The sequence below is a fragment of the Lutra lutra genome, chromosome 8 (assembly GCF_902655055.1).
Source record: "Lutra lutra chromosome 8, mLutLut1.2, whole genome shotgun sequence".
Lineage (NCBI taxonomy): Eukaryota > Metazoa > Chordata > Mammalia > Carnivora > Mustelidae > Lutra > Lutra lutra.
The window spans coordinates 14868337-14894622 of record NC_062285.1 but is presented as its reverse complement, the minus strand read 5'-3'; the positions used below and the strand labels follow the sequence as shown (position 1 = coordinate 14894622).

At 35.6% G+C, this 26286-nt stretch overlaps 1 protein-coding gene and 1 non-coding gene across 2 annotated transcripts in view; both read left to right on the top strand.

The window, feature by feature from the left end:
• GPR158 (G protein-coupled receptor 158) overlaps window positions 1–26286 on the top strand; it is a 424695-nt gene that overhangs the window by 352782 nt on the left and 45627 nt on the right. The window contains exon 6 of the mRNA XM_047741925.1: window positions 4300–4409. Coding sequence (XP_047597881.1) covers window positions 4300–4409 — 110 coding nt within the window. The remainder of the gene's footprint in view (window positions 1–4299; window positions 4410–26286) is intronic.
• LOC125108083 (U6 spliceosomal RNA) lies at window positions 12359–12464 on the top strand. The gene has a single exon (XR_007129771.1). It is a non-coding gene; the product is annotated as a U6 spliceosomal RNA (small nuclear RNA).

The window sequence follows — 26286 nt, the reverse complement described above, 5'->3', positions numbered from 1 at the left end:
GCATCCAACTCTAGATTTTGGTTCAGGTCGTGATCTCCAGGCCATGAGATCGAACCCCAAGTTGGGTTCTGCACTCAGTGTAGAGTCGGCTTGGGATTCTGTCTCCCTGCTCCCTGTTCCTCCCCCTGTGCACACACATGGGTGCTCTTTCTCTCCATCTCTCTCAAATGAATAAGTAAAATCTTCTTTAAAAATACCAATTTAGGCTTTTTCATAAGAACCCTGGGAGCCACTGAAAAGTTCCACACGGGAGAGTTAAGGAAGCAGAAGCATTTGGGGACTAGAGGAAAGGACGATGCCAAAATAAGATATAAGAAAAGGGAAAGTTTGGTGAGAAAGGTGATGAACTTGTTTTGTTTTGTTTTGATGTCTCCCAGCTGGCCTTCTCCCCTTCAGTATCTTCCCCTTCCATCGCATCCAGTCATCTTGTGTGATGCCGCCAGATTAACTCCGTGGGATGTGATCTCAGTTTATAGAAGTTTAATGACAGGCCTTGTTACGGAATAAAATCTGAATCCCTCGCCCTTTCATTTAAAACTTACAATGAACTGGTCCCATCTCTGTTTTAAATCTTGGTTTTTAGTACTCCCCTTTACATCTTTCTGTCCAAAATTGTATACTCCACACTCCTGAAGCTTTCCCACAATGAGGCCTTTGTCTTTTGTCTTGGCTCCCTCCCTCTTTTCCTGTCTGCTTACGTACTTAAACCCTCTCCTCCTCCAGGTGCTTACTCAGATGTGAACCTTCCTACGTAACTTCACTTGTTTCCACTGAGAGTAATTCCTCTTTTCTCTGAATCCTCAATATGATTCAATTCACAGTGTAATAGCATTCGTCACCTCCCCCAAATGGTAGAACTATTTAGAGAAGCAAGACATGAACTCTGGAACTCAGCTGCCTGGATTCAGATCTCACCCTGACATTTCCTGGCTGTGTGATGCTGAGCACATCTCCTGAATTCTTTGTGCATCAGTCCTCCTTTGTAAAATAAACATTCCTACTGTATAAGTATTGTGGGGATTAAAGAAGTAAATACTGTAAAAAAAAAAAAAGCTTAATTTTGTGTCTAATAATAGTGCTATATAAATATTTGGTATGATCATGCCATTATTTTTATCATGTACACAGAGCATCCACTCTTCTAAACTGTAACTCGAGGACCTAATCCACATCTGATTAATTAAAATGGCTTCTAAATCGCAGACTAAATAGTGAATGAATGAATTAGAATCACAGTGATTGCCAGTGATTGCTGTAGTCCCAGCTACTCAGGAGGCTGAGGCAGGAGGATTGCTTGAACCCAGGAGTTCTGTGGGAGTGCGCTATGCTGATCAGGTGTCCGCACTAAGTTCGGCCATCAACATGGTGACCTCCTGGGAGCGGGAGACCACCAGGTTGCCTAAGGAAGGGTGAACGGGCCCAGGTCAGAAACAGAGTGGAAACTGAGCAGGTCAGAATCACAATGATTAGTGAATCCTAATTGGAATTTTCACATAGTTTATTTTGAAGATAACATTTTCCTTGTTAAATTAGCTAAATTAGATCATTGACCAAATGCTTAATATATTTAAATTTTCTCTGTGCCCAGCACACAGAATATATGGAGAAGCATGCCCTCTTTGGTTTTACGTTGATTCAGGGGAGTACCCATGCAGTTAACTATGGTATAATATAAAGTAAAAAAAAGTGTATGGTGGAAAGTGACTATAGGAATTCAAAGGGAGTAGCTGGAACAATCAGAAAAGAATTCACATCAGTGAGAATGATAACTTTTAGAACAAAGTACACATAACTCAGCTCTCCTAATATATTAGCCAAAATTCATTGAATGCCCAGTGTACCAGGTGCTATGTTTATCACATTCAAACTTCAAAACAGACCTATCTGGAAGTGTTAGTGCTGTGTTCATTGTAAAAATGGGAGAACTGAGGCAGAGCAAGGCAATGTCAAGTAATTTGTCAAAGTCACCCTAGTGAAGAACAGAGCCAGGTTTGGAACCCAGGGAGACTGGATGCAGAGCCTGGATTCTCCCATCACCACAGTCCAAAATTAGGAGTTCTACTTCACTATTTGCTGAACTGTTTCTAATAGTGTATTTTATTAAGTTCACTGGAATTTCTTTTTCTTTTTCTTTTTCTTTTTTTGAAGATTTTATTTATTTATTTGACAGACAGAGATCACAAGTAGGCAGAGAGAGAGAGGGGGAGGAAGCAGGCTCCCCGCTGAGCAGAGAGCCCGATATAGGGCTCGATCCCAGGACCCTGGGATCATGACCCGAGCCGAAAGCAGAGGCTTTAACCCACTGAGCCACCCAGGCGCCCCTGGAATTTCGTTTTCTATTATGTTTCAGCTTATACCTCACCCACTGATCTTGAAAAAAATTGACTATTATTTTTTCATTATTTCTCACTTACTCAGTCTTTCATTTACAGTAATGAGCCCTCAGATTCTTCATCTGTGAAATAGAAGTTTGAAGCTATGACAGTAGTTCCTGAACAATCCAAGAGCAATTCTTCCCTCCAGACACGCAGATTTCTGTATTACGTTCCTCACCTTTGCTTATTCATGCCCCTAATCAGTGTTTGGTGTGCTGCGGGAAACTTTATAATAAGTCACAGGGTTTTGTAGATTCCAGGAATCCACTGTCCTGGACTAACCTCTAAATAATCTCTAAAGCCATTTCTAGTGGAAATATTTGAGATTTTGCATATTCTAGACTTTAGGTCCCTCTCTCACTAGTTTCTATTTTATCCTTTATCTCTGCCATAAGATGGAGCACATACCCCCTAGCTCTTAATCTACCAAGTTTTCCTCATTTGTTTTTTTTTCTCCTAAATTTTCCCATTTTCCTTCAGCTCAGATTCCTTACTAAACAATACAGCTTGCTTTGCAGAATTTGTAATTACTGCCAGACCCTTGTGTAAAGAACTATTTCTAAAATTTATGAGCTAAAACCTAGAACACACATTTACAGAGTTTGAACTTGTTTTGTGAAAATAGCAAATAAAGGAAATGTTTTTATATCATTTTTTGGATGACTCCAAGCACTTTTCCTGGTAGACTGAATTTTAAAATCCCATCTTGTTCTGCATCTTCAGCATAGACCTACTGAATTAAAAAATTAAGGACAGATACTACCTAGACACAAAGCAACATGATCTCCTGGCCACACCTATTTTTACCTTCCTCTGATTTCTTCTTAATACCAGCCTTTTTCCCACTCCTTGAGAATTTAATTCTAATGGTATTGGAAGTACCTAGTTTAATATCTTTCTACGGTAGGCCTATTTGAGAAATACCATCAGAGAGCTGCCGGTGATGTTATTCCTGGCACTGTTGGAGACTGGGGCTCCATTTGTAAGTTACCATCAAGAAGATGTCAGCACCCATCCCATGTCACCCAGCTGTGCTTTATGTTTCCCAAATTTTATCTTTGTGAGTGTGTATGTTTTTCTGTTATGCTGACCTTGTTTTCAGCAAAATCAGTCCAGGCCTGCCACTCCAGCATAAGAGCGTAAGTCTACATTCTTCAACATTTATTCTTTAGGTTTCTGAAGCAGGGCCAAACCAATTCCCATTCTATGAGGGCTTGTTCAAAACCACCAGTAGGATCTGAAGGGTAATGCATACAGTGCCTTGCCCATGCCTTTAGACCGGCCACACCCCCCGCCCAGAACTGACCACTTGTTGCTTTGTGTCCCACTGAACCTGCCAGGTGTTCCTCACAGCACCTGTGCTACTTTAATGCACATTTACAGGTCTTGCTTCTCTTTCTTAGTGACCTTTGTATCTAAAGCATCTAGTATAGTATCTGGCTCATGGTAAATGTTTATTTAATATTTGCTCAGTGAGAACTCTGGAATGAGAAGAGAAGAGTTAGTGAGGGGCTTGAGACAGGTACTGAGGGTGAACTGACTGGGGAGTAGGTTATGGGACAACCCTCTCAGGGCTGGTTCCGACAGGGGAGACTAATGCTGGAAGTAGGGAGTGGAGTATGACAATGGACGACAGCCTGGCTGGCCCATCTGGGGAAATAAAGAGAGTTAAGTTTGTGCCAAAGGCTGAGAGACAATTGATAGAAACTCCTGAAAGCCAGAATTAAAAAACTTAGTTTTGATTTGAAAGCAATAGGGAGACTGTAGTCTTTTGATTTGGACAATGAGTAATCAAAACAATATTTTAAAGTTTTATTGAAAAGGATGTGTGCTTATGTCAAAATTCATATGTGAAATATTGATTTTAGTCTGTGGGTCAACAGTTGATCTTGAAGGTCTCTTTCTTTCTGTTCTCATCCCACAGGTTGTTATTTTGTACTTTGAGCCAAGCACATTTCGCTGTATTCTCCTCAGATGGGTCCGTCTTCTCGGTTTTGCTACTGTTTATGGAACTGTCACTCTCAAGCTTCACAGGTATATTGTATTCCACTAGTTTTCATTCCCATGGGGAGAACAAAGTGTTTGGCTTAGCATGTAATTGCAAGCTGGGTCAACCACTTAAATGGTTTCATTTAGACAACAAGACGATACATGTTTTTTTCATTTTCAAGGCACTATCATTAGGATTCTCTAGGAAAATCTTTCATACAACTGAATTTGAACAACAGATTTCAATAAAATTGTGCCATTGGGTATGGAAAATTTCATTCTGAATAAAAAATAATTTAGAATGAAGGCAAGAGAGTATTTACTAGCTAAGAACGGTAAAGAATACAAAAACAATACAGCTAAAAATCCAGGTCGAGGGCTCCCAAAGAATCCTTATATAGTAGAATTCACCAGTCTGCTGACTTGACAGAGACTACGTTATTCATTTGTAAATTACATGCTCCAGAGTAATCCTGCTGATATTAAATGGGTGAGGTTATAAACATAGTGTTCTCGATTTCCTCCTTAACCAGTGTGCTCTAGTGATTATCAAGCTTGTAAATTAGGCAATGGGGTAAATCTTCTTATACATTCAAAACCACATACTTTTCTTAATGTATATGATGAGTATGAAGAAGAAAGAGGCATATAGTACATTACCTATCCACAAAGGGCTTTCCCTTGCCTCCTCTTTCCAAGATCTCTCAATGCAGTGGTGCCAAAGACCACGGGAGAGAGAATGTAATTTCTCCCTCAAGATAAAACATCAACTCTATAGAGGAAACCCTTTATGCTGATTAGCTTTACAGTTGTTTTTATAACTGTAGTAAGAAAATATATGGCATATAATATAACATAATGGCATAGTAAACCATTCATATTTCCATCCTAATGTGATCGTGTTTCTCAATAAAAGTATTTTAATATGGCTTAGACAACAGTTTATCTTAGAATCATAATACGTATTATATATTTCTTTAAATATCCCCCTTTCAATCTTTCTTTAAATGTGATCATTTTACTATCTACTACACAAGAATCTTAATTTCTTTTTTGGGTTTTTGTTTGGTTTTGTTTGTTTTGTTGCATTGGTACTTACTTACTGGGAATGCTCCAGAGTATCTTGTTGGAATAAACATAAATATCCTTAACTCTCAAGATTCTTTTCTTATGTATGTCCCATAGTACAAAGAACATTGGACTGGATGTCAGGAGATCCAGCTTAAATCTCATTTCAGCCTCTAAGTCTAGGAAATCATGGGCTTCTATTTCCTATAAAAGAAAAAGATTAGACCAATCTCTGGTGTTCTTTCTGACATTCATTTTATTCTTTCCACATCACGGAACACTTTGCTATTTTGTCCTTGTAGTCTTGAAGTATCTTCCGGTTTCCATTCATTATATGATAGCTATTTTTAACTGATGCTCACCAAAGGAAATGAGTAATCATTGGCAACCTGTAATAGACAATAAGCCTTCTAGAAATCCTGAGAGAATGGGTGACCTCCTGAGATTTAAAAATGATCCTTCTCCCTATGAGTCTAGCACTTAGCATCTCTTGGGTCCTCTATTATATCGTACAGTTTGTTTATTTAATTATCTTCTTCATTTTTACCTAATTTACTTTCTCTTTGAAGTGAGGGTCTTACCATTGAATCCCCAGATCTTAGCACAATGACTGATACATGGGAGATATTTAGTACTTATGAGTTGATGACTGAATGAATAAAAATGTCAGATGCGGACTTAGAAGCTGCTTCCAACAGTCCTCTCCACATGTAATGCATTCACAGCCCCCTGACTCACTGGATGTCCCCATGTGTCTAGAACATGTAACTCTGTGGTCTGCAACAGGCTATTTGGTGGGATACAAACACAATATTAAATAGCACTGAATCATGTAATGAGAAAATTACTTCCATTCAGATGCTCTTTCCATCTTTCTGATTATTTCCAATAAAAAAAATTAGTGGGGGCACTGGTAGGTCTCTAACACCCGCCAAATACTTGCTAATCTCCCTTTTCAACAAAGAGCAGATCAAGCTTCAGGCTCAGAGCTTTCCATTCCAATGCTCCCTTGATATAATTTACTGACCATCTCACTGTATTTCTGTAGTTACTTTCCATTTCTGCATTATCAGTTTTTCATGTAAAGTAGCAATATAAAGTTTCCTTTAAGATATTTTCAGTAGAAATTGGTTTAGAGAATATGTAGCTGGTATGCAGACTTAGGCAGAAATCAAGACTGTGGTATGCAAATGATTAGAATTTGAGAAACTAGATTAGTCCATCATTCTTTTGTTTATTTCAAAGACTGGTCAAGCTATTTTCTGTTTGTCTTTAGAAGTCATTGTAGCGAAGAGTTACCACTGAAGGTTTAAATCAAGTAGAAACTGTTTCTAACTTAATGAGCTGGATTATTCTTAACCTGTCTGAACCATATGTTTTATATTATATTCTGGGTTTCTCATATCGCTTAAATTTTACCAATTCCAACATTGTTTAAGTCTGTAAAACTGAACAATTAACATCCCAGAAGAATGTGAATAACCCAATGGAAGACTGGCTGAACCAGTTTCATATTTCCCATTCTTAGTTGTACACCGTGCCTATATTTATATATTTAGGCATTTGTTAAGTGAATGAGTGGGTGGATGGTTATAGTGAAGGCAGCTGCCGTGGGTGTCTTTGCTTGGTATCTTAGATTCAAGCAACATGTGGACTTCTAAGATTTGGTAGTAACATGAGAAAGAGGAAAGACCTAAAAGGGCACTGGGGCGGCTCAGTCGGTTAAGTGTCTGCCTTCTGCTCAGGTGATGATCTCAGGTTCCTGGGATCAAGCCCTGTGCTGGCCTCCTTGCTCAGTGTGCCTTTCCTTCCCCCTCTCCCTTTGCTGCCCCTCCCACTGAGCTTGCATGTTCTTGCTTACTGTCTCTCTCTCTCTCTCAAATAAGTAAATTTAAAAAAAAAATCTTTAAAAAAATTTAAAAAAGAGCGAAAGTGTAAATCCTAACAAATCCAAATTCAAATTTCAGTTCTGCCATTAACTATTTATATAACCAAGAAGAAATTATTTTAACATCTGAAAATCAGTTTTCTTGCCTCATCTGTAAAGTTGTAAAGGCTAAACTTGACTGGAATGTTTGTAAATATACCAAGAGGGATGGGGCTACTATGGCTGAATTAAGCAGTAAGAAAATTCGTTGGAAAAAATATGGAGAAAGGTACGGAACTAGGCTTTAGAGAACCTGACCCAAGATAGATTGAGGGATCAAATAGCATGGTGAATGCCATATATCAATTTCATAGAAACTTCATTTTTTATTTCAAGATTTTTTTTTTTTCAAAAAGTAAATCCTGCCTTTCTAGGCAGAAAATTCTGAGGAAAGTATCAGTACAGATACATAAAGTGACTGTTAAAGTCTCTTGAGAATAGGACAGGCAAGAAAGACCTAGGGTTTGTTTTATTTCAGTCACTTTCCTCAAGGCTTAGTAAAATTATGGAACACTTCTTTCTCCATCTCCTGGTTTCTCAATGATTGATGGTAGTGTTTACAGAATTCCAGTTGCCCTGAAAACTTGGAGCAAATATGAAAAAGGAACAGGATCTCACGCTGTCACAGAAATGATACTATTAGCCTGTGAGGGAACTTCAAGGTTTCATTCGCTTTTACCAAATATTCCACTTTTTAATGTAGTGGTCTCTCCCTGTGTTTGAGAATTATACATCAAAGACTACCATGCCCATCCAAAGGAAAATTGCAAAAGAGTCTTTTATTTTCTCACAGTGCAATATAGGGTAACAATTTGGGGGCAGGGCAAGAGTGGTTTGCCTCTTCATGGAGGAGTCTTTTATCACTGACATTTAGAGTCATTGTTACGAGATGGTGAGAAAAAGCAGACCAACTTTCAGTTGTCTTTATTATGGCCCTAAGTTCTCTACAGGCAAATGTGTCCCTTTGTTAACTACGTCCTAGCGCAAGCCAGTCCAAATGCCCCACCTCCCTGGCAGGCCATTTGTGCAGTGCAATTTAATTCAACCTGAAACTGTTTGTTCCTTTTTGGAGAAAGAAGGAAGAATGGTATAGATCTTAATACGGATCAAAGAGAAAATAGAGCTGAAGCAGGAAAAATGAAAGAGGTTCATTTATAAAGAGGAGTTCCCTTCAGTAACCATACACATGTTTGACTTGGGACATGAATGATACAGGACACATCTCAAAGAACATCTAGTTCTTTGTGTGCTTGTGTGGGTTCATAGAATACTTGCTAAGTTAGGTTTGTTTGTTTTAAGAAAGTTGTTAAGGCAATATCTCTAGGTTCAGAAAAGCCAAATATATTTTCAGGAGGCAAAATGAGGAAATGTTTTAAATGAAAGGAGGTGGAGAGAGATTAAGAAACTTAATGCTAAAAGAACATTTTCCTATTCCCTATAATATGGTTTCTGAAAACAAATTGTCTTTTGCCTTTTTCCAAGGCTAATCAAGAAAAAAAAAAAACAACAAAAGACTTTTTTGTACCATATTTAAAATGAATATTTAAGCAAGCTGTGAAAAAGCCTTCTTCTGGCTTTGGACTAGGGATTTCCATTTCATACATTATTCAGTACTCCTTGCTCTAGATACAACAAAATACGTAACAGTTTTCTCTGCTGTGCTCATTAGCACCAAATATTTACACTTTGTGGGAAAGTTTTGTGTGTTTTTTTTTTTTAATTTTTTTTTTTGGTTGTTTCCTTGTAAATTTTAAAAGTGACTGGAAGTTACCTATATTTATTTACTTTATGTATTCTTTATAAGGTTACATAAAATACAGTAAGGTACATTAAATTTTTGGAAGAATGAAAGAAAAGCAAGTCAGGACTGTCTAGAGAAGCTAAGAATTTGTAACAAAATGAGGGTTGCCTTCTTTAGTTTAACTTACAATAACCGCTGACTGGTAGGCAATTTGAGATAGAGACTCAAGCAAATTCGACTACTAGCTCCAGAATCATCTGCTTTAGCAAGGTGTTGGTTAGCCTTCATTTATGAAAGCCAAAAATAAATAAATAAATAATAACAACCTTTGTTCTTAGGTGGCTGAGCAAAATGCCTATGGGCGTGCATAAGATTCTTCTAAAAATCTTGCATTTACCCGCGCTCACAGATGAATGATGTTTAAGGTCCCAAATCATGGCCCATAGGGGTTTGAACCTGGAACAGTTTCAAAATGGTTTTAGCCAGTTGCCCACCTCAGCCAAAATAATTTACCAAGAACATGTCCTTTGAGCAAGTAGCCATGGACGTTACATTTTGACTAGGAAATGGGAAGAGTTTGCCATGGAGATGCTGGTCATGATGGGGATGTCAGGGTCTCCTTTCTGCTAAGCTCACTGTGGTTGATCGTCTTTTCTGGCTGCCGATCTGGGTGTAGAATATGATCAAGTGAAGAATTACTCACAGTGACGTTTCTTAAGAACCATATTGTTCCAGAGAATAAGAGACTCCTTCATAAACTCCTGAGGAAGCACTCTTTCCCTGTCAGGATACTATTTGGACATTGTTAATGAAAAAAAAAATATTATGACACTTGTCAAAGAATGGTAAGACAGACTTTATTCAAGGGTACAACAGGAGGGGTTTTACAGCCAGGGAGAGAGATTGGGTTCAACTCAGAATACATAAAGGGGGGGCGCCTGGGTGGCTCAGTGGGTTAAAGCCTCTGCCTTTGGCTCGGGTCATGATCCCAGTGTCCTGGGATTGAGCCCTGTGTCAGGGGGTCTCTGCTCAGCAGGGATCCTGCTTCCCCCTCTCTCTCTGCCTGCCTCTCTGCCTGCTTGTGATCTCTTTTCTCTGTCAAATAAAGAAAGAAAGAAATTTTTTAAAAAATACATAAAGGAAATGTGGAGATTTGCAGTTAAGAAGCAGGGTGTGGTTCAATGGATGAAAAACTACCAAGAGAAAGCATCAGAGGCAAAGGAGAATTTCTGGCTAAACCAACTTGACAGGAGTCTTGCAAAAGGCAGGCCAAGGTGGTCTCAGATAATAGGGTGAGAGATTCGCACTAAGCAGACTTAGTACAATTCTTGCTACAACTGGGCAATGCAAAGACAAGGGACATCCAAAGGTTGGACCCAGTCAAGGAGAAGGCTCAGAGGAGTCTGGCTAAAGTTGGATGAAGGAGACAGTCTTTGTCAGTAGGTAGCTAAGTAAGTTCCAAAGCCAAAGAAAGTTACTTAGCTTCAGAGATAAATTACAAAATATCAGAGCCTTACCTTGTACGCCTATACTTTTCATATACTAGAAAAAACTAGATCCCCTATGGGTAAATGACATGCTTGGAGTGACAATATAGAAAACAAAGGTTTCAAATTCATGTTTTGGAACTATCTCTAATACTGGCATTTTAAGAGATTTGGAGAAAGATTGAGATTTGTAAATAATTTGACTTTCTCTTTTCCAGTTTCTTAGTTCATTAAGTGCCAACCTACGCTTTGTGATATTAAGATTTAAACAAATTTCCCTGGAGATATTTTTACAATTTTAAATTATCATCAATGAAATCAAAAGTCATTTGGCTCTTAACAATAGAAATTTACCTCATAATTTCATTAACTCAGGAAGCATCATGGAACACACCATAATGACTCGTGCTAATGCCCAGAACTGTCTGTGTGCTATCCTAATTCTAATGAACTTTCAGAAAGTGTGTAGTTACACGCATTAGTTTTGCAGGCACGACATTTCTGTCATTCTGATCACTCATACACTTGGAAAGACCTAGAAGAGAGGCCCCTGAAACCTGAGAAATAAGCGAATTGTGACCTGTCACTTTTCCTCCCTGAACTCATCTTCCCTTTGTTGGCAGACTCCTCACCCGTCCAGGCCTGCCGTAGTCTGAGCCCGGTGGGACTTTGCATACAGCTAGTCCTTATGGATGGCTCCCCAGAAACCACGGAAACAGAGTCTCCTAAGCTCCAAGGAATTTCTCTTTGATTATAAAGTCTCTGACTAACTAGAGAGTAAGGCAGTTCCCTCTGTTCATTCCTCCCTACCCTGCCCCTTCTAATGACATCACACTGCCTCATCTAACTTCCTGTGGGACCCCAGCTGAATGACCCTAAGTATTGCTAATTACGTTGGTATGTTCCTGTCACTTTCACAAGCTAATGAAGTGTTGCTGGCTTGAACAGCTTCATTTATGAATTAATATGTTCAATATAATCTACTTATAAGAAGTAAAAGATTTGGGAAATATAAGCATATTGATAAAAGATGTCTTTTTATTAACTAGAGGTCTGTAGTCATACAGGACTTTTAAAACATCAATGAGTAACTTTTTAATACAATTAGAAATAAAAGCAAAATTCATTTTATATTGTTCTACTTTTCAGAATATATTAAATATTAGGAATATCATGGGAATGTATTTCACTCAGAAAACTGAAGTGACTTAAAGTTTTACTTATTTTGCCTCACATCAGATATCCTATTTGTTTCGTGACACATACGTTTGAAATACACTTTATAACATCTACATCAAAACTTTTCAATATTAAACTTCTCTTTTTGTTTTTGTTATATATATACATGCTCTGGTTTCTAGTCAAAGCATCAACATTTTATGTCAAGATTTCTGGAAATAGGTTTGAATTAATATGTATACTTTAGGGGCTGTGTCATGCATCAGAAACATGGGATTTTTTTTTTATTGCCTGGATTGTATGGTTTTGACTTGTATATGTGTGCATACAATTGTGTGTGTATGTGTGTATGTTAATCCACTTTAAAATTATAAATAAAAAGGCATCCAGTAATTCAGAATTAGTACTTCTCAGACTATAGTTGATACTTTATCCTAATGTTCTTCATTAGAAACTAACAGATCCTGTATGCCCTCAAGTGGAAATGTTTCTTTTCCTCATGTGAAGTAGATATAAGAGAATAAGTGGGAAATGAGATTAATTCATTGGCGCAGCAAAAAGAAGGGCCGCCAGGCTTTGAAGGCCACAGTGAGTGCTCGCCTCAGCAGCTCATATGCTAGAATGGGAACAACACAGAAAAGGTTAGCATGGCCCTGTGCAAGGATGACATGCAGATTTGTGAAGCTTTCTCTATTTTTGACTAGAGACCTGCTGTAATAAATATATTAACTTATACAGAAAGAAAGGATGGATGGATGGATGGATGGATGGATGGATGGAAGAAAAGTTGGAAAGAAGGAAGGAAAGGAGGAAACAAAGGCCATGGTAAGACAGTCTGCTTCTGAAAGCCCTTTACCACCGTCCCCCCGCTGCTTTGTCAGGGCCCAGAGTCAGGGGCTTGGCTTGCATTATTGGATGGACACACCAGTGTCCTTTCTGTCGCACCATTGGTTCCCCCGCTGGCCTCCGGTTGCTCTGCTTCCCATCACCTAGCGTTTACATGCGTCCAATCCGAAACACCTGAGTTTTGTTTACATTTTCATTCAGTTCAAAATAATTTCCAATTTGAGTTACTCTTTGGCCCACAGATTATTTAGAAGTGTTATTGAGTGTGCAAATATTGGAGGGATTTTCCATAAATCTTTGGTTTTGATTTCTAATTTAATTCTGTTGTGGTTAGAGCACATACCCTGTATGACTTGAATTCTCTTAAATTTATTGAGACTCATTTTATGGCCCAGAATATAATCTATCTTGGTAAGTGTTCCATGGGCACTTGCCGTCTGTGGTTTTGTGGTTGTTCAATAATTTTGTTCAAGTTTTTTTTATATCCTTTTAATTTATCCCTACTTGTTCTGTTGAGAGAGTAGCTAGAAATTTCATATTTGCCTGTTTCTCCTCCCAGTTCTTTCAGCTTTTGCTTCATATATTTTGAAGTTCTGTTCTTAATACATAAACATTTGGATTTGTTAGGTCCTATGTATAGGACATGGACTCATGTCCTATTCATGTCCTGTTCGTAATGATAAAGGATTGACTTCTTTGTGAAATGACCTTCATTGTCCCTGATAATATTCTTTGCTCTGAAATTTACTTTATCTGATATTAATATAACCACTTCTGATTTCTTTTGATTAATGTTAGCATGTGATATCTTTTTCACCATTATTGTAACTTTAAACCTTTTGTTTTAGATTTAAAATGCATTTTTATTATTTTATAATTTCTTGTAGGAAGTTTATAGTTGGGCCTTACCTCTTTAAGTCTAATCTGACAATCTCTGCCTTTTAGTTTGTGTATTTAGACTACTTTCCTTTAAACCTGACTGTTGTTAAGCTTGTGATTTTAAATAGTATTACCTGCATAATACCTTCTAACATGCCATTGGCTCACCTGGCCTCTAGTTACCATCATGCACACCACACAGAATTCACATGTGTCCAGTCCAAAAAGCTGGACTTGAACTAATAAGAAACTTAATACTGGAAGCACAACTATTCTAGAAATTCCTAGATAGATGCAAAGTACCAAAACCAAATCAAGAAGAAATAAAAAATCTAATAGATCTGAAACAAATGAAAACATTGAATTAGTAGTTAAAAATCCCCCCCCCGCCGCCACTACCACCACACATACACAGCCCTGTACTGGATGGTTTCATTGATGAATTATACCATGATTTAAAGAAGAATTAAGGGGTGCCTGGGTGGCTCAGAGGGTTAAGCCTCTGCCTTCAGCTCAGATCATGATCTCAGGGTCCTGGGATCAAGCCCCATATCGGGCTCTCTGCTCGGCAGGGAGCCTGTTTCCCCTTTTCTCTCTCTCTGCCTGCCTCTCTGTCTACTTGTGATCTCTCCCTCTGTCAAATAAATAAAATCTTTGGGGGAAAAAAAGAAGAATTAAAACCAATTCTTTGCAAACCATTCTGAAAAACAGATAAGAGATCATTTCTTATTCCTTGTAAGAGGTCAGTAGTACCCTGATAACAAAAATAGATAAATATATTACAAGAAAACAAAACTCCGGACCAATATCTCTTATGAATATAGACATAAAAATCTCAATCCAGACAGAATCCAGCAGCAAAAAGAATTAAACATCATGACCAGGTGGGATTTAGCCCATGAATATAAAAATCAATCAATGTAATAGAGTATATTAACATAATAAAAGACAAAACCACATGATCATCTCAACATATGCCAAAAAAGCATTTGACAAAAATCCAACGCACTCTCATGATAAAAACACTCAGCATACTGGGAATGGAAGTGAACTTCCTCATACTGATAAAAGTTATCTGTTAAAAATCCGCAGCTGACATCCTGCTTAATGATGGACTGAAGTCTTTCCCCCTAAGATGAGGAACAAGATAAGAATGTTCACTCTTGCTACTTCTATTCTATGTTGTCCTGGAAATTCTCACCTCAGCAATTAAGCTCCGAAAAGCAATGAAAGGTATCCAGAATGAAGAAAGAAGTAAAACTATTTGCAGATGAGATGGTCTTCTGTGAAGAAAATTCTAAGGAACCCACCAAAAAACTCTCAGACATAATAAACAGGTTTAGCAGTGGTGCAGTATACAAGATCATTATGCAAAAATCAGTTGTATTTTACACACTAGCAACAAATAGAGGCTCAAATTAAGGGGGTATTTTCATTTACAGTAGCATAAAAATAGAATATGTAAGAATAAGTTTAACAATAGAACTACTAGAAAGGTGCCCTAAAGACTGCAAAACACTCATGGAATGAAATTTAAGAAGACCTAGATACATGGAAAGATCTCTTGTTCGTGGTTTGGAAAACTTAGTATTTTCACATTGCTCTATTTCCTAAATTGAATCAGCCTAATTCCTATTATAATCCCAGCTGACTTTTTTTTTTTTTTGTAGAAATTGACAAGCTGGTTCTAAAATTCATATGGAAATGCAAAGGGACCAGAATAGCCAAAACAATCTTAAAAAAGAAGAAGAAAGTAGGAAGATTCACACTTTCTGATTTTAAAACTTACTTCAAAACTGCAGCAACAAGACAGTGTGATACCGGCATTGGAAGAGACACACAGATCAATACCAGGTTTCTCTAGGCAAAAGAATGAGGTTGGACTTCTAACTCTACACCATACACAAAAATTAATTCCTAATGGATCAAAGACCTAAATGTAAGAGTTAAAACTATAAAACTCTTAGAAGGAAATACAAATATTCATAATCTTGGAGAAAAACCAAAGCACACACACAAAAAAGAGATAAATTGGACTTTATCAAAATGAAAAACTTTTGTACATCAAAAGATATGATCAAGAAAGGGGGGTACCTGGGTGTCTCAGTGGGTTAAAGCCTCTGCCTTCCGCTCAGGTCATGATCTTGAAACCCTGGGATCAAACCCCCCACATCCGGCTCTCTGCTCAGCAGGGAGCCTGCTTCCCTTCCTCTCTCTCTCTCTCTCTCTCTCTCCCTGCCTCTCTGCCTACTGATGATCTCTGTCTGTCAAATAAATAAATAAAATCTTTAAAAAAAAAGAATTTAAAAAAAAAGAAAGGCAAATAATGAGGTTAAGAGAATAAGTAAAATGAGTGAAGGGTAGTAGGAGATACAGGCTTCCAGTTATTCAATGAATAAGTTACAGGGGTAAAAGATACAGCATAGGGAATATACCAATGATATTATAATAGCATTGTATAGGGACAGATGGTAGCTACACTTGCAGGGATCACAGCATGATGTATGAAATTCTCAAATTACTATATTGTACACCTGAACGTAATGTAACATTGTGTGTCAACTATGCTTCAATAAAAAATAAAATGACAGAATGAAGGCAAAAATCGTATCATCTCAATTAGTGCAGAAGCAGCATTTGACAAATTTACCACCCATTTATAATAAAAACTCTAAACATTAAGTAGGTATAGATGGAATGTACCTAAACATAATAAAGGCCATACATGATCTCAAGGCCACAGCTAGCATCATACTCAATGGTGAAAAGCTGAAAGCTTTTTCTCTAAGATCAGGAACCAGACAGGGATGCTCACTTTTTTTTTTTCCTTTAAGATTTTATTTATTTATTTGACAGGGAGAGAGTACAAGCAGGGGGAGCAGCAGGCAGAGGGAGAGGGAGAAGCAGGCTCCCCACTGAGCAGGGAATCCAACACGAGGCTCAATCCCAGGACCCTGAGATCATGACCTGAGCTGAAGGCAGATGCTTAACCAACTGAGCGACCCAGGTGCCCCAAGGATGCCCACTTTTACCACTTTTATTCAACATAGTATTTCAAGTCCTAGCTATAACAATTAGGAAAAAAAAAAAAAAAGAAGAAGAAATAAAAGATATCCAAACTGGAAAGGAAGAAGTAAAACTGTCACCACTTACAGATGACATAATACATACAGAAAATCCTAAAGACTACCAAAAATCTGTTAGAACTAATATAAATGAATTCAGTAGAGTTGCAGGATATAAGACCAAATACAAAAATCTATTGTGTTCTTATACACTAATAAAAAAGTATCATAAAAAGAAATTAAGAAAACAATTCTATTTAAAATTGCATCAAAAAGAATAAAATACCTAGAGATAAATGTAACCAAGAAACGTGTACATTGAAAGCTATAACACATGGATGAAAGAAATTGAAGAAGACACAAACAAATGGAAAGAGCAAAGCTGGAGCCATCATGCTCCTTGATTTCAAATGGTGTCACAGAGTTGTAGCCATCAAAATAGTATGGCATTGGCATAGAAGACACAAAGGGACACCTGGGTGGCTCAGTATATTGAGCATCCAACTCTTGGTCTCAGCTCAGGTCTTGATATCAGGTATAAGTTCAGGCCATGTGTTGGGCTCCATGCTGAGCATGGAGCCTACTTAAAAAAAAAAAAAAAAAAAAAAAACCCAGATCAGTGGAAGGGAAGACTGTCCAAAAAATAAACTCACTCATATATGGTGAATTAATTTATAACAAAGGACGCAAGAATGGACAATGGGGAAAGAATAGTCTCTTTAATAAAGTGTGCTGGGGGAAGACCAGACAGCCACATGCATAAGATGAAACTGGAGTAGTATCTTACACTATACACAAAAATTTACTCAAAATGGATTAAAGACTTGAATATAAGACCTGAAACCATGAAACTCTTAGAACAAAACATAGGCAGTAAGCTCCTTGATATCAGTCTTGGCCAAGATTTTGAATCTGATTCTGAAAGAAAAGGTAACAAAAGCAAAAATAAACAAGTGGGAGTACATCAAAACAAAAAGCTTATGCTCAGCCAAGGAAACCACCAACAAAATGAAAAGGAACATAGGGAATGGGAGAAAATATTTGCAATTCATATATATGGTAAGGAGTTAATATCCAAAATATAAAAAGAACTCATAAAACTCAGTAACAAAAAAATCTGATTTTAAAATAGGTAGACTAGACATATTTCTAAAGAAGACATTCAGATAGTCAACAGGTACATGAAAAGATGCTCAGCATCACTAATCATCAGTGAGATTCAAATCAAAATCACAATGAGATATCTCACACCTGTTAGAATGGCTATTATCAAAAGAACAAAAAATAACAAGTTTTGACAAGGATATGGAAAAAAGGGAACCCTCTTACACTGTTGGGAATGTAAATTGGTATAGTCATTATGGAAAACAGTGTGGAGGTTCCTCAAAACATTAGAAATAGAACTACATATGGTCCAGCAATTCCTCTTCTGGATATTTATCTGAAGAAAACAGAATGAAAACTTGAAAAGATATTTGTACCCCATGCTCATTGCATCATTATTTATAATAGCCAAGATATGGAAACAACCTAAATGTCCATTGATGGATGAATGGATAAAAAAGATTATATATATATATATATATATATATACACAGTGGAATACTATTCAGCCATTAAAAAATGAAATATTGCCATTGAGACATGAATGGACCTGAGGGTATTATGTTAAGTGCAGTAAGTCAGAGAGAGAAACACCAAAACTGTATGATCTCACTTATATGTGGAATCTAAAAAAACAAGCAAAACAAAAAAACCAAGCTCAAAGATATGGAGAACAGACTGGTAGTTGCCAGAGGGTGGGTGGGCAAATGGGTGAAAGGAGTCAAATGATATAAAATAACTAAGTAATGGGAATATAATGGTGACTATGGTTAATAATACTATAGTGTATATTTGAAAGTTGCTGAGAAAGAAGATCATAAAAGTCTTCATTATAACAAAAAAAAATTGTAAATATGTATGGCAACAGATGTTAACTAGACTTACTGTGTTGATCATTTCATAATATACCAATATTGGATCATTATGTTGTATACCTGAAAGTAATATAATGTTATTTGTCAATTTTACCTCAATTTTTTTTTTAAATTAGGAAAAAAAGGTAAGTTACAGACTGGGAGAAAAATATTCGTGTTATATATATATATATATATATCTTTCAAAGGACCTTATCCATAATATATAAAGTTCTACAAATTATGAAAAATCAAACAATACAATAAAAAAGAATTGCACAGACACTTCATAAAAGAAGACACACAAATGGCCAATAACACAGTAAAATATGCTAAATATTATTCATCATTAGAGAAATTAAAATTAAAATCCCAGTGAGATACCATTTTATAATTACTAGAATGGATACAGTTAAAAAGATTAACACCACCAGTGTTAGTGAGAATGTGGAACAGATGGGACACTCATACATTGTTAGTGAAAATGAAAACTGGCTTAGCCACTTAGGAAACTGTTTGACATTTTCATACACAGTTAAATATACATTTACTATATGATCAAGCAATTCTATTCCTGGACATTTATCCAAGATAAATAATAACATACTCATACACACTTGTGCAAGAATGATCACAATGGCTTTCTTTATAAATAGCCTCAAACTTGAACCAACCCAATGTCCAGCAACAGAAAAATGGATAAACAAGTTACAAGAATTCATACAAAGGCATATTACTGAGTAATAAAAAAAAAAAAAAAAAACTGAACTCTCTCAGCAGGGAGTCTGCCTCTCCTTCTCACCCTACCCCACCATGCTTTGTCTCTGTCTCTCTCTCATTCTCTCCCTCAAATAAATAAATAAAATCTTTTTTAAAATAATTATGTGCTATCATATAACATGCTATTTACAAATATAGAATGTTATATGACAATGCTCAGAATTCCATATATTTTAAAAATCATATAAAATATACATTGTAATCCTAATATTATAAAATATTTTATATACATTAGAAAAAATACTAGAGATGGGACGCCTGGGTGGCTCAGTTGGTTAAGCCGCTGCCTTCGGCTCAGGTCATGATCCCAGAGTCCTGGGATCGAGTCCCACATCAGGCTCCTTGTTCTGTGGGGAGCCTGCTTCTCCCTCTGCCTCTGCCTGCCGCTCTGTCTGCCTGTGCTCGCGCTCTCTCTCTCTCTCTCTCTGACAAATAAATAAATAAGATCTTTAAAAAAAAAAAAAAAGAATTAAAAAAAAAAAAGAAAAAATACTAGAGAATAAAATTAATCAAAATGCTAACAGTGTTTATGTATAGATAATGCTATTTTAGGTAGTATTCATTTCTTTCTTTTTGCTTGTTTATAGTTTTCTATTTTTTTTACTTTGATCATATAGTTTTAATGGAGGAATCACATTGCATGTAAAAATAGATGAGACTTTATGATCCATAATAGGCAAGTTGATGAAGCAGGGACTTTGGGACCTGCAAAGTTTTAAGTCAAAGAGTTTTAAATCTAGCAGTGAGACAAAGTGGAAATAGTTAAACAGCATGAGAACCAAAGAGCAGTCACAATAATACTTTATAATTAATTTCCAAAACCTTCATTGACAAGAATTAAAAGTTCTTCTATTTCAAGGATAACTAACTGCCATCTAAAAAGTTAAAAATATTACCAGTCGATAAACTGAGCGGTTATTACATACTCATACAGCAGATCTCCTGAACTTCTTTTGTGACAGCACCTTCTACTTGCTAATTAATATAGTTTGTGTATTTTATTGTAGGTTAAGGTGAAGGTGAATGCAACAGTAATTTTAGAGTCTTTTTTATATTTACTTTCATTTATATTGTTTAGCATTTCTTTTGTTTAGCATTTCTTTTATATGAAAGTAACAGCTAAAATAGGTTAAATAAGTTAATGTGCAGCTATTCGTTGAGAATTTTGTTTTCTTATAAGTTATCACACATACAAAAGAGTAACTATATATTCACAAATTTTTTGTTATCTTATGGTGGTCCCCCTATGGTCTGGTACTATTCTTTATCTTTAAATGTATGCTAAAGAGACTGAAAGACTAGAGTATTAAATCTTATAAAATTATTAAAACCTTAGAAAGAGAAACAAGTTTTCTGTTATTTCTACCATATCCCAATTTGAACAATCATGACTGAAGAGAAAAGAGGTTCAAACAACTTTGCCCTAGGATATGCCTGGGAAATACTTAATCTGTGATTAACCTATTTCAGAGGGAAAGGGTTTTGTTTTGTTTTTTTTCAGACAGTAAAACTAAATCTTGAGTTAGAAGTAAGAACAGATCAAAATTTAAATAGTAACCTTAAAATGGTATCATTAAAAAATTTTCTTAACTATAGACCATTAGTGTTATGTTTTCCTTTTGAGGTTATAATATAATTGCTCACTTAAGTAATGATGCTATTAGGCAACCATCTGTAATAAATGTTTTTATAGTTTGTCTAAAGTCATGTTTTTAAATACCAAAATATCATATTAAATAGTAAAAGATCAACTTTTAAAGACACTGAAACCTGGAATGAAATTTTAACTTAAAATTATTTCTGCCGGCGTGCCTGGGTGGCTCAGTTGGTTAAGCAGCTGACTCTTGATTTCAGCTCAGGTCATGATTGCAGAGTCCTGGGATGGAGCCCCACCAGGCTCTACACTCAGCAGGAGTCTGCTTGAGGATTCTCTCTCTCCTTCTCCCTCTGTCCCACCCTCCCCTCATGTGCTCTCACTCACTGTCCCTCACTCTCTCTCTAAAATGAATAAATAAATCTTTTTTAAAAAAAATTTCTACCCATTAATCAGTCCTAAGTAATTGAAATCAAAGGACAGAACCTTTTTATATACTTCTACTTGGAAGACAATGGCCATAGAATTTATATTTACTCTAGATGTTAAAAAAGGAACAAGCATGTAGTTTTGATAACTTTTGATAACTTTTGATAATCTGATTTATTCTTCATCTTCAGAATGATTTGTCATCTGCTTATTGTTTGAAATATCTTTCTTTAGTAAGTTGGGGGTGGGAGAACAATGGAGAAGGAGCAATAGTACCTGTATTTAAATCTTTCTTTGCAAAATTTTATCCAAAACTTTTCAAAATTAAACATCCTTGGAGCACAAGCATTTTCTTGATATACACAAAAAAAATTTCACCTTGATGAAGTTCAATTAATTTTTTCTTTTGTTACATGTGCTTTTCATATCATATTTAAGAAACTATTGCCTAATCCCAGATCAAAAATTTTACCCCTATTTTCTTCCAAGCATTTCATAACATTACCTCTTATATTTGGGTCTTTGATTTCTTTGGAATTAATTCTTATACATCATATAAATTAGAGGTCTGCATTTATTCTTTTGCGTGTGGATATCCACTTGTCCCAGGATCATCTTTAAAAGACTGTTCCTTTTTTTTTCTTTTTTTTGAGAGAGAGGGAGTGTGTGTGTGAATGGTGGGGGAGGGGCAGAGGGATAGAGAGAGAGAGAGAATCCCAAGCAGGCTCCACACTCAGCACAGAGCCTGATCTCAAGATTCTGAGATCATGACTTGAGCTCTAAGTAAGAGTCAAACACTTAAACAACTGAGCTACCCAGGTAACCCAGGACCATCCTCATTGAATAGTCTTGACAACATTGTCAAAAATTAGTTGACCATGGATGTAAATAAATGTTCATTTCTGGATGATCAGTTTTATTCTATTGAGATATATATATAGAGAGAGATATATATAGATATAGATACATACATATATATGTATCTGTATATCTACACACACACACACACACACACACACATATATATATATATATATATATATATATATATATATATATATCCTTTTGCTAATGTCATACTGTTTTGTTTGGTATAGATTTATAGCAGCATTTGAAATCAGAAAGTGTGAGTCTTCCACTTTGTTTTTTTTCCTAGATTGGCTATTTGAAGTGCTTTGCAATTTCATATGAATTTTAGTATCAGTTTGTCCACTTCTGAAAATAAGTCAGTTAGATTTTTAAAAATATTTTATTTATTTATTTGAGACAGAGAGAAAGAGCACAAGCTTAAAGGAGGATCAGCAGGAGAGGGAGAATCAGACTTCCTGCTGAGCAAGGAGCCTCATGCAGGACTCAATCCCAGGACTCTGAGATCATGACCTGAGCCATAGACAGGTGCTTAATCGACTGAGCCACACAGGGGCCCCTCAGTTGGAATTTTAATAGAGAATACATTGCAATCTCTGTATTGACTTGAATAGGAGATCAATTTAGGAAGTATTGCCATTTTACCAATATTGTATGTTCTGATCCATGAACACAGCATGTTTTTCCATTTCTTTAGGTCTCCTTTAATTTTTCTCAGTGATGTTCTATAGATTTCAGCATACACATGTTTTACCTCCTTGGTTAAATTTACCCCTAGATATTTTACTCATTTCCATGCTTTAGTAAATGGAATTGTTTACTTAATTTCATTTTGGGATCACTGGTATAAAGAAATAAAAGTGTGGGGTGGAGGGCAGAGGGAGAGGGAGAGAGAGAATCCCAAACAGGATCTACTCTCAGTGCAGTGTCTTATGTCCCAACCCTGAGATCATGACCTGGGCCAAAATTGAGATGGAAACTTAACCAAATGAAACACCCAGGCACCCCTTTTGTGATATCTTTATCTGGCTTTACAGTCAAAGTAACGTTGGCTTCATAAAATAATTTAGAATGCATTTATTCCTCTTCTATTTTTTAGAAAAGTTTGAGAAGAATTGGTATTAATTCTTCTTTAAATGTTTGGTAAAATTCACTGGTGAAGCCATCTGGTCCTTATGTTTTTTTTTTACTGGATAGTTTTCAATTACTGATTCAATCCCCTTGCATATTATAGATCTTTGGAGATATCCTACTCCTTCTTGAGTCAGTGTAAGCAATTTGTATGTTTCTAGGAATCAGTCCATTCCATTTATGTTATCTAGTTTTTTTTTGTTTGTTTTGTTTTGTTTTTGGTATACAGTTTTTCATAGTATTCTCTTACAGTCCTTTTTATTCTATAAAGTTGCTAGTAATGTCTTCCCTTCATTCCTGATTCTAGTAACATGAATCTTTCCCTCTTTTCCTTGTCAGAGTAACTAAAAGTTTGTCAATTCTTTTTTATCCTTTTAAAGAACCAACTGTGGTTTGCTTATTCTTTATTCATTTCATCTTATTCCACTCTAATATTTATTATTTCCTTCCTTCTGCTTTCTTTGGATTTAGTTTGCTTTTTATTTTCTAATTTCTTACAGTGGAAGTTTATTAATTTCATTTCTTCCCTTTTGAATACAGGCATTAGCAGTTATAATTTCCCTCTAAACATCACATTTGCTAAAACTCATAAGCTTTGGTATGTTGTGTTTTCATTTTTATTTATCTCAGATTATTTTCTAATTTCTTATGTGATTTCTTTAACTCATTGGTTTTTTATGAATGTACCATTTAATTTCCACATATTTGTTATTTTTTTTTTAGATTTCTTCTGTTACTAATTTTAATGCCAGTCCACTGTGGTCAGAGAAGATACTTTGTATGATTTTAATCCTTTTCAGTTTATTATGACTTCTTTTGTGGCTTGATTTTATCTATTCTGGAGAATGTTCTCTGTGCACTTGAGAAAAATGTGTAATCTGCTATTGTTGGGTGGAGTGTTCTATATATGTCTATTAGATCTATGTGATTCATGATGTTGTTGAAGCCTTTGATTTTCTTATTCTCTGTCTAGATAGTCTATCTATTATTAAAATCAGAGTGTTGATATCTCCAACTCCTATTGTAGAACCAACTGTTTCTCTCTTCAATACTATTAATATTTGCTTCATACATTTTGAGGCTCTGACATTTGGTGCATATGTATTTACAAATATTAATATTTGGATGGATTGGCAGTTTTAAAATTATGTCTTTCTTTGTCTCTTTTAACAAATTTTGTCTTAAAGTATTTTTTATCTGATATTAACATAGCCATCCTAACTCCCTTTTGGTCACTATTTGCATGGGATATCTTTTTCCATTGTTTTAGTTTAACCTATTTGTTTCTTTGGGTCTAAACTGAATCTCTTGTAGATAATATACAGTTGGATCTGGTTAAAAATATATTCTGCCATCTCTGCCTTTTAGTTGGAGAATTTAACCAATTTACATTTAATGTAATTACTCATAAGGAAGGACATACTTCTTTCATTTTGGTACTTGTTTTTATATATCTTTTATAATTTTTATTCCTCAACTGCTCCATTACTATCTGCTCTTATGATAAATCAATGTTTTCTAATCCCTCATTTTTATTTCCATTTTCATTTTTTACTATATATGGTTATTTTCTCAATGGTTGTCCTGGGGATTACAATTTAAATTAATACCAACTTAGTTTCAGTAATACAAAACTTTGCCATATATCACTCTGCCCCCCCCCCTTTTACAATGTTCTGTCACAAATTATAATCTCAACATTATTTGCCCATCAACATAGATTTATACTTATTACTTTATATAGTTGTCTTTTAAATTATAGGAGAAAAAAGAACAGTTACAAACCAAAAATATATTAATACTGACTTCTATATTTATTTCTGTGGTTATCTTTACCTGTATTCTTCATTATTTCATGTACATTTCAGTTACAATCTAGTATCTTTCATTTCAGCCTGAAGAACTTCCTTTAATATTTCTTGTAGACCAGATCTATTAGTGATGAACTCTCTCAATTTTATTTATCTGGGAATATCTTAATTTTTCCTTCATTTTTGAAAGACAGTTTTGCCAGTTACAGAATTTTGTTGACAGTTTTTTTTTTCTTTTAGCATCTTGAATACGTTATCTCAATGCCCTCTGATCTCCACTGTTTCTGATGAAGGAATAGATCTTAATCTTACTAAGAATCCCTTGTATATAGCAGATGCTTTTCTCAGTTGCTTTCAAGATTTTCTCTTGATCTTAGCTTTCAAGAGTTTGATTATAATGTGTCTTAATGTGAGTCTCTTTGAGTTTATGTTACTTTGATTACTTGAGCTTCTTGAATATGTAGATTTAAATCTGTTGTCAAATTTGGGAAGTTTCAGTCATTATTTCTTCAAATGTTCCTATTGACTTTTTTCTCTCCTTCCTGGAACTCCCATTTTGCAGATCTTGATATTCTTAATAGTGTAGCACAGGTCTCTTAGGCTCTATTTATTATTCTTCATTTTATCTTCATTTCTGTTCCTCACACCATATAATCTCAATTGACCTATATTCAAATTTACTGACTCTTCTACATGGTTGAATCTGCACTTAAATCCTTTTAGTGAATTTTTCATTTCAGTTATTTCAATTCATTTCAGTTATTATATTTTTCAACTTCAGAATTTCTGTTTGGTTCCTTTATATAATTTCTATCTATATTGATATTCTTTTGTTATTGTTTTTAAACATCATTCTTTCTTTACTTTAGTTCTTTGTGCATGGTTTTTGTTAGCTTTTTGACCATATTTAATATAGTTAAAGTCTTTGTCTGGTAAGTATAATGCCTGAGCTTCCCGAGAGACAGTTTCCGTTAATTTAATTTTTTTCATGTGGGCCACACACCCTTCTTTCTTTCCCTGTTTCTTTTTTTCTTTCTTTTTTTTTTTTTTTAGAAACTGGAAATTTTGAATATTATAATGTGATAAGTCTGGAATCAGATTCTTCATCCTCCCCAGCATTTATTGTTGTTCCTTGTTGTAGTTGCTGCTGTTGGTTTGTT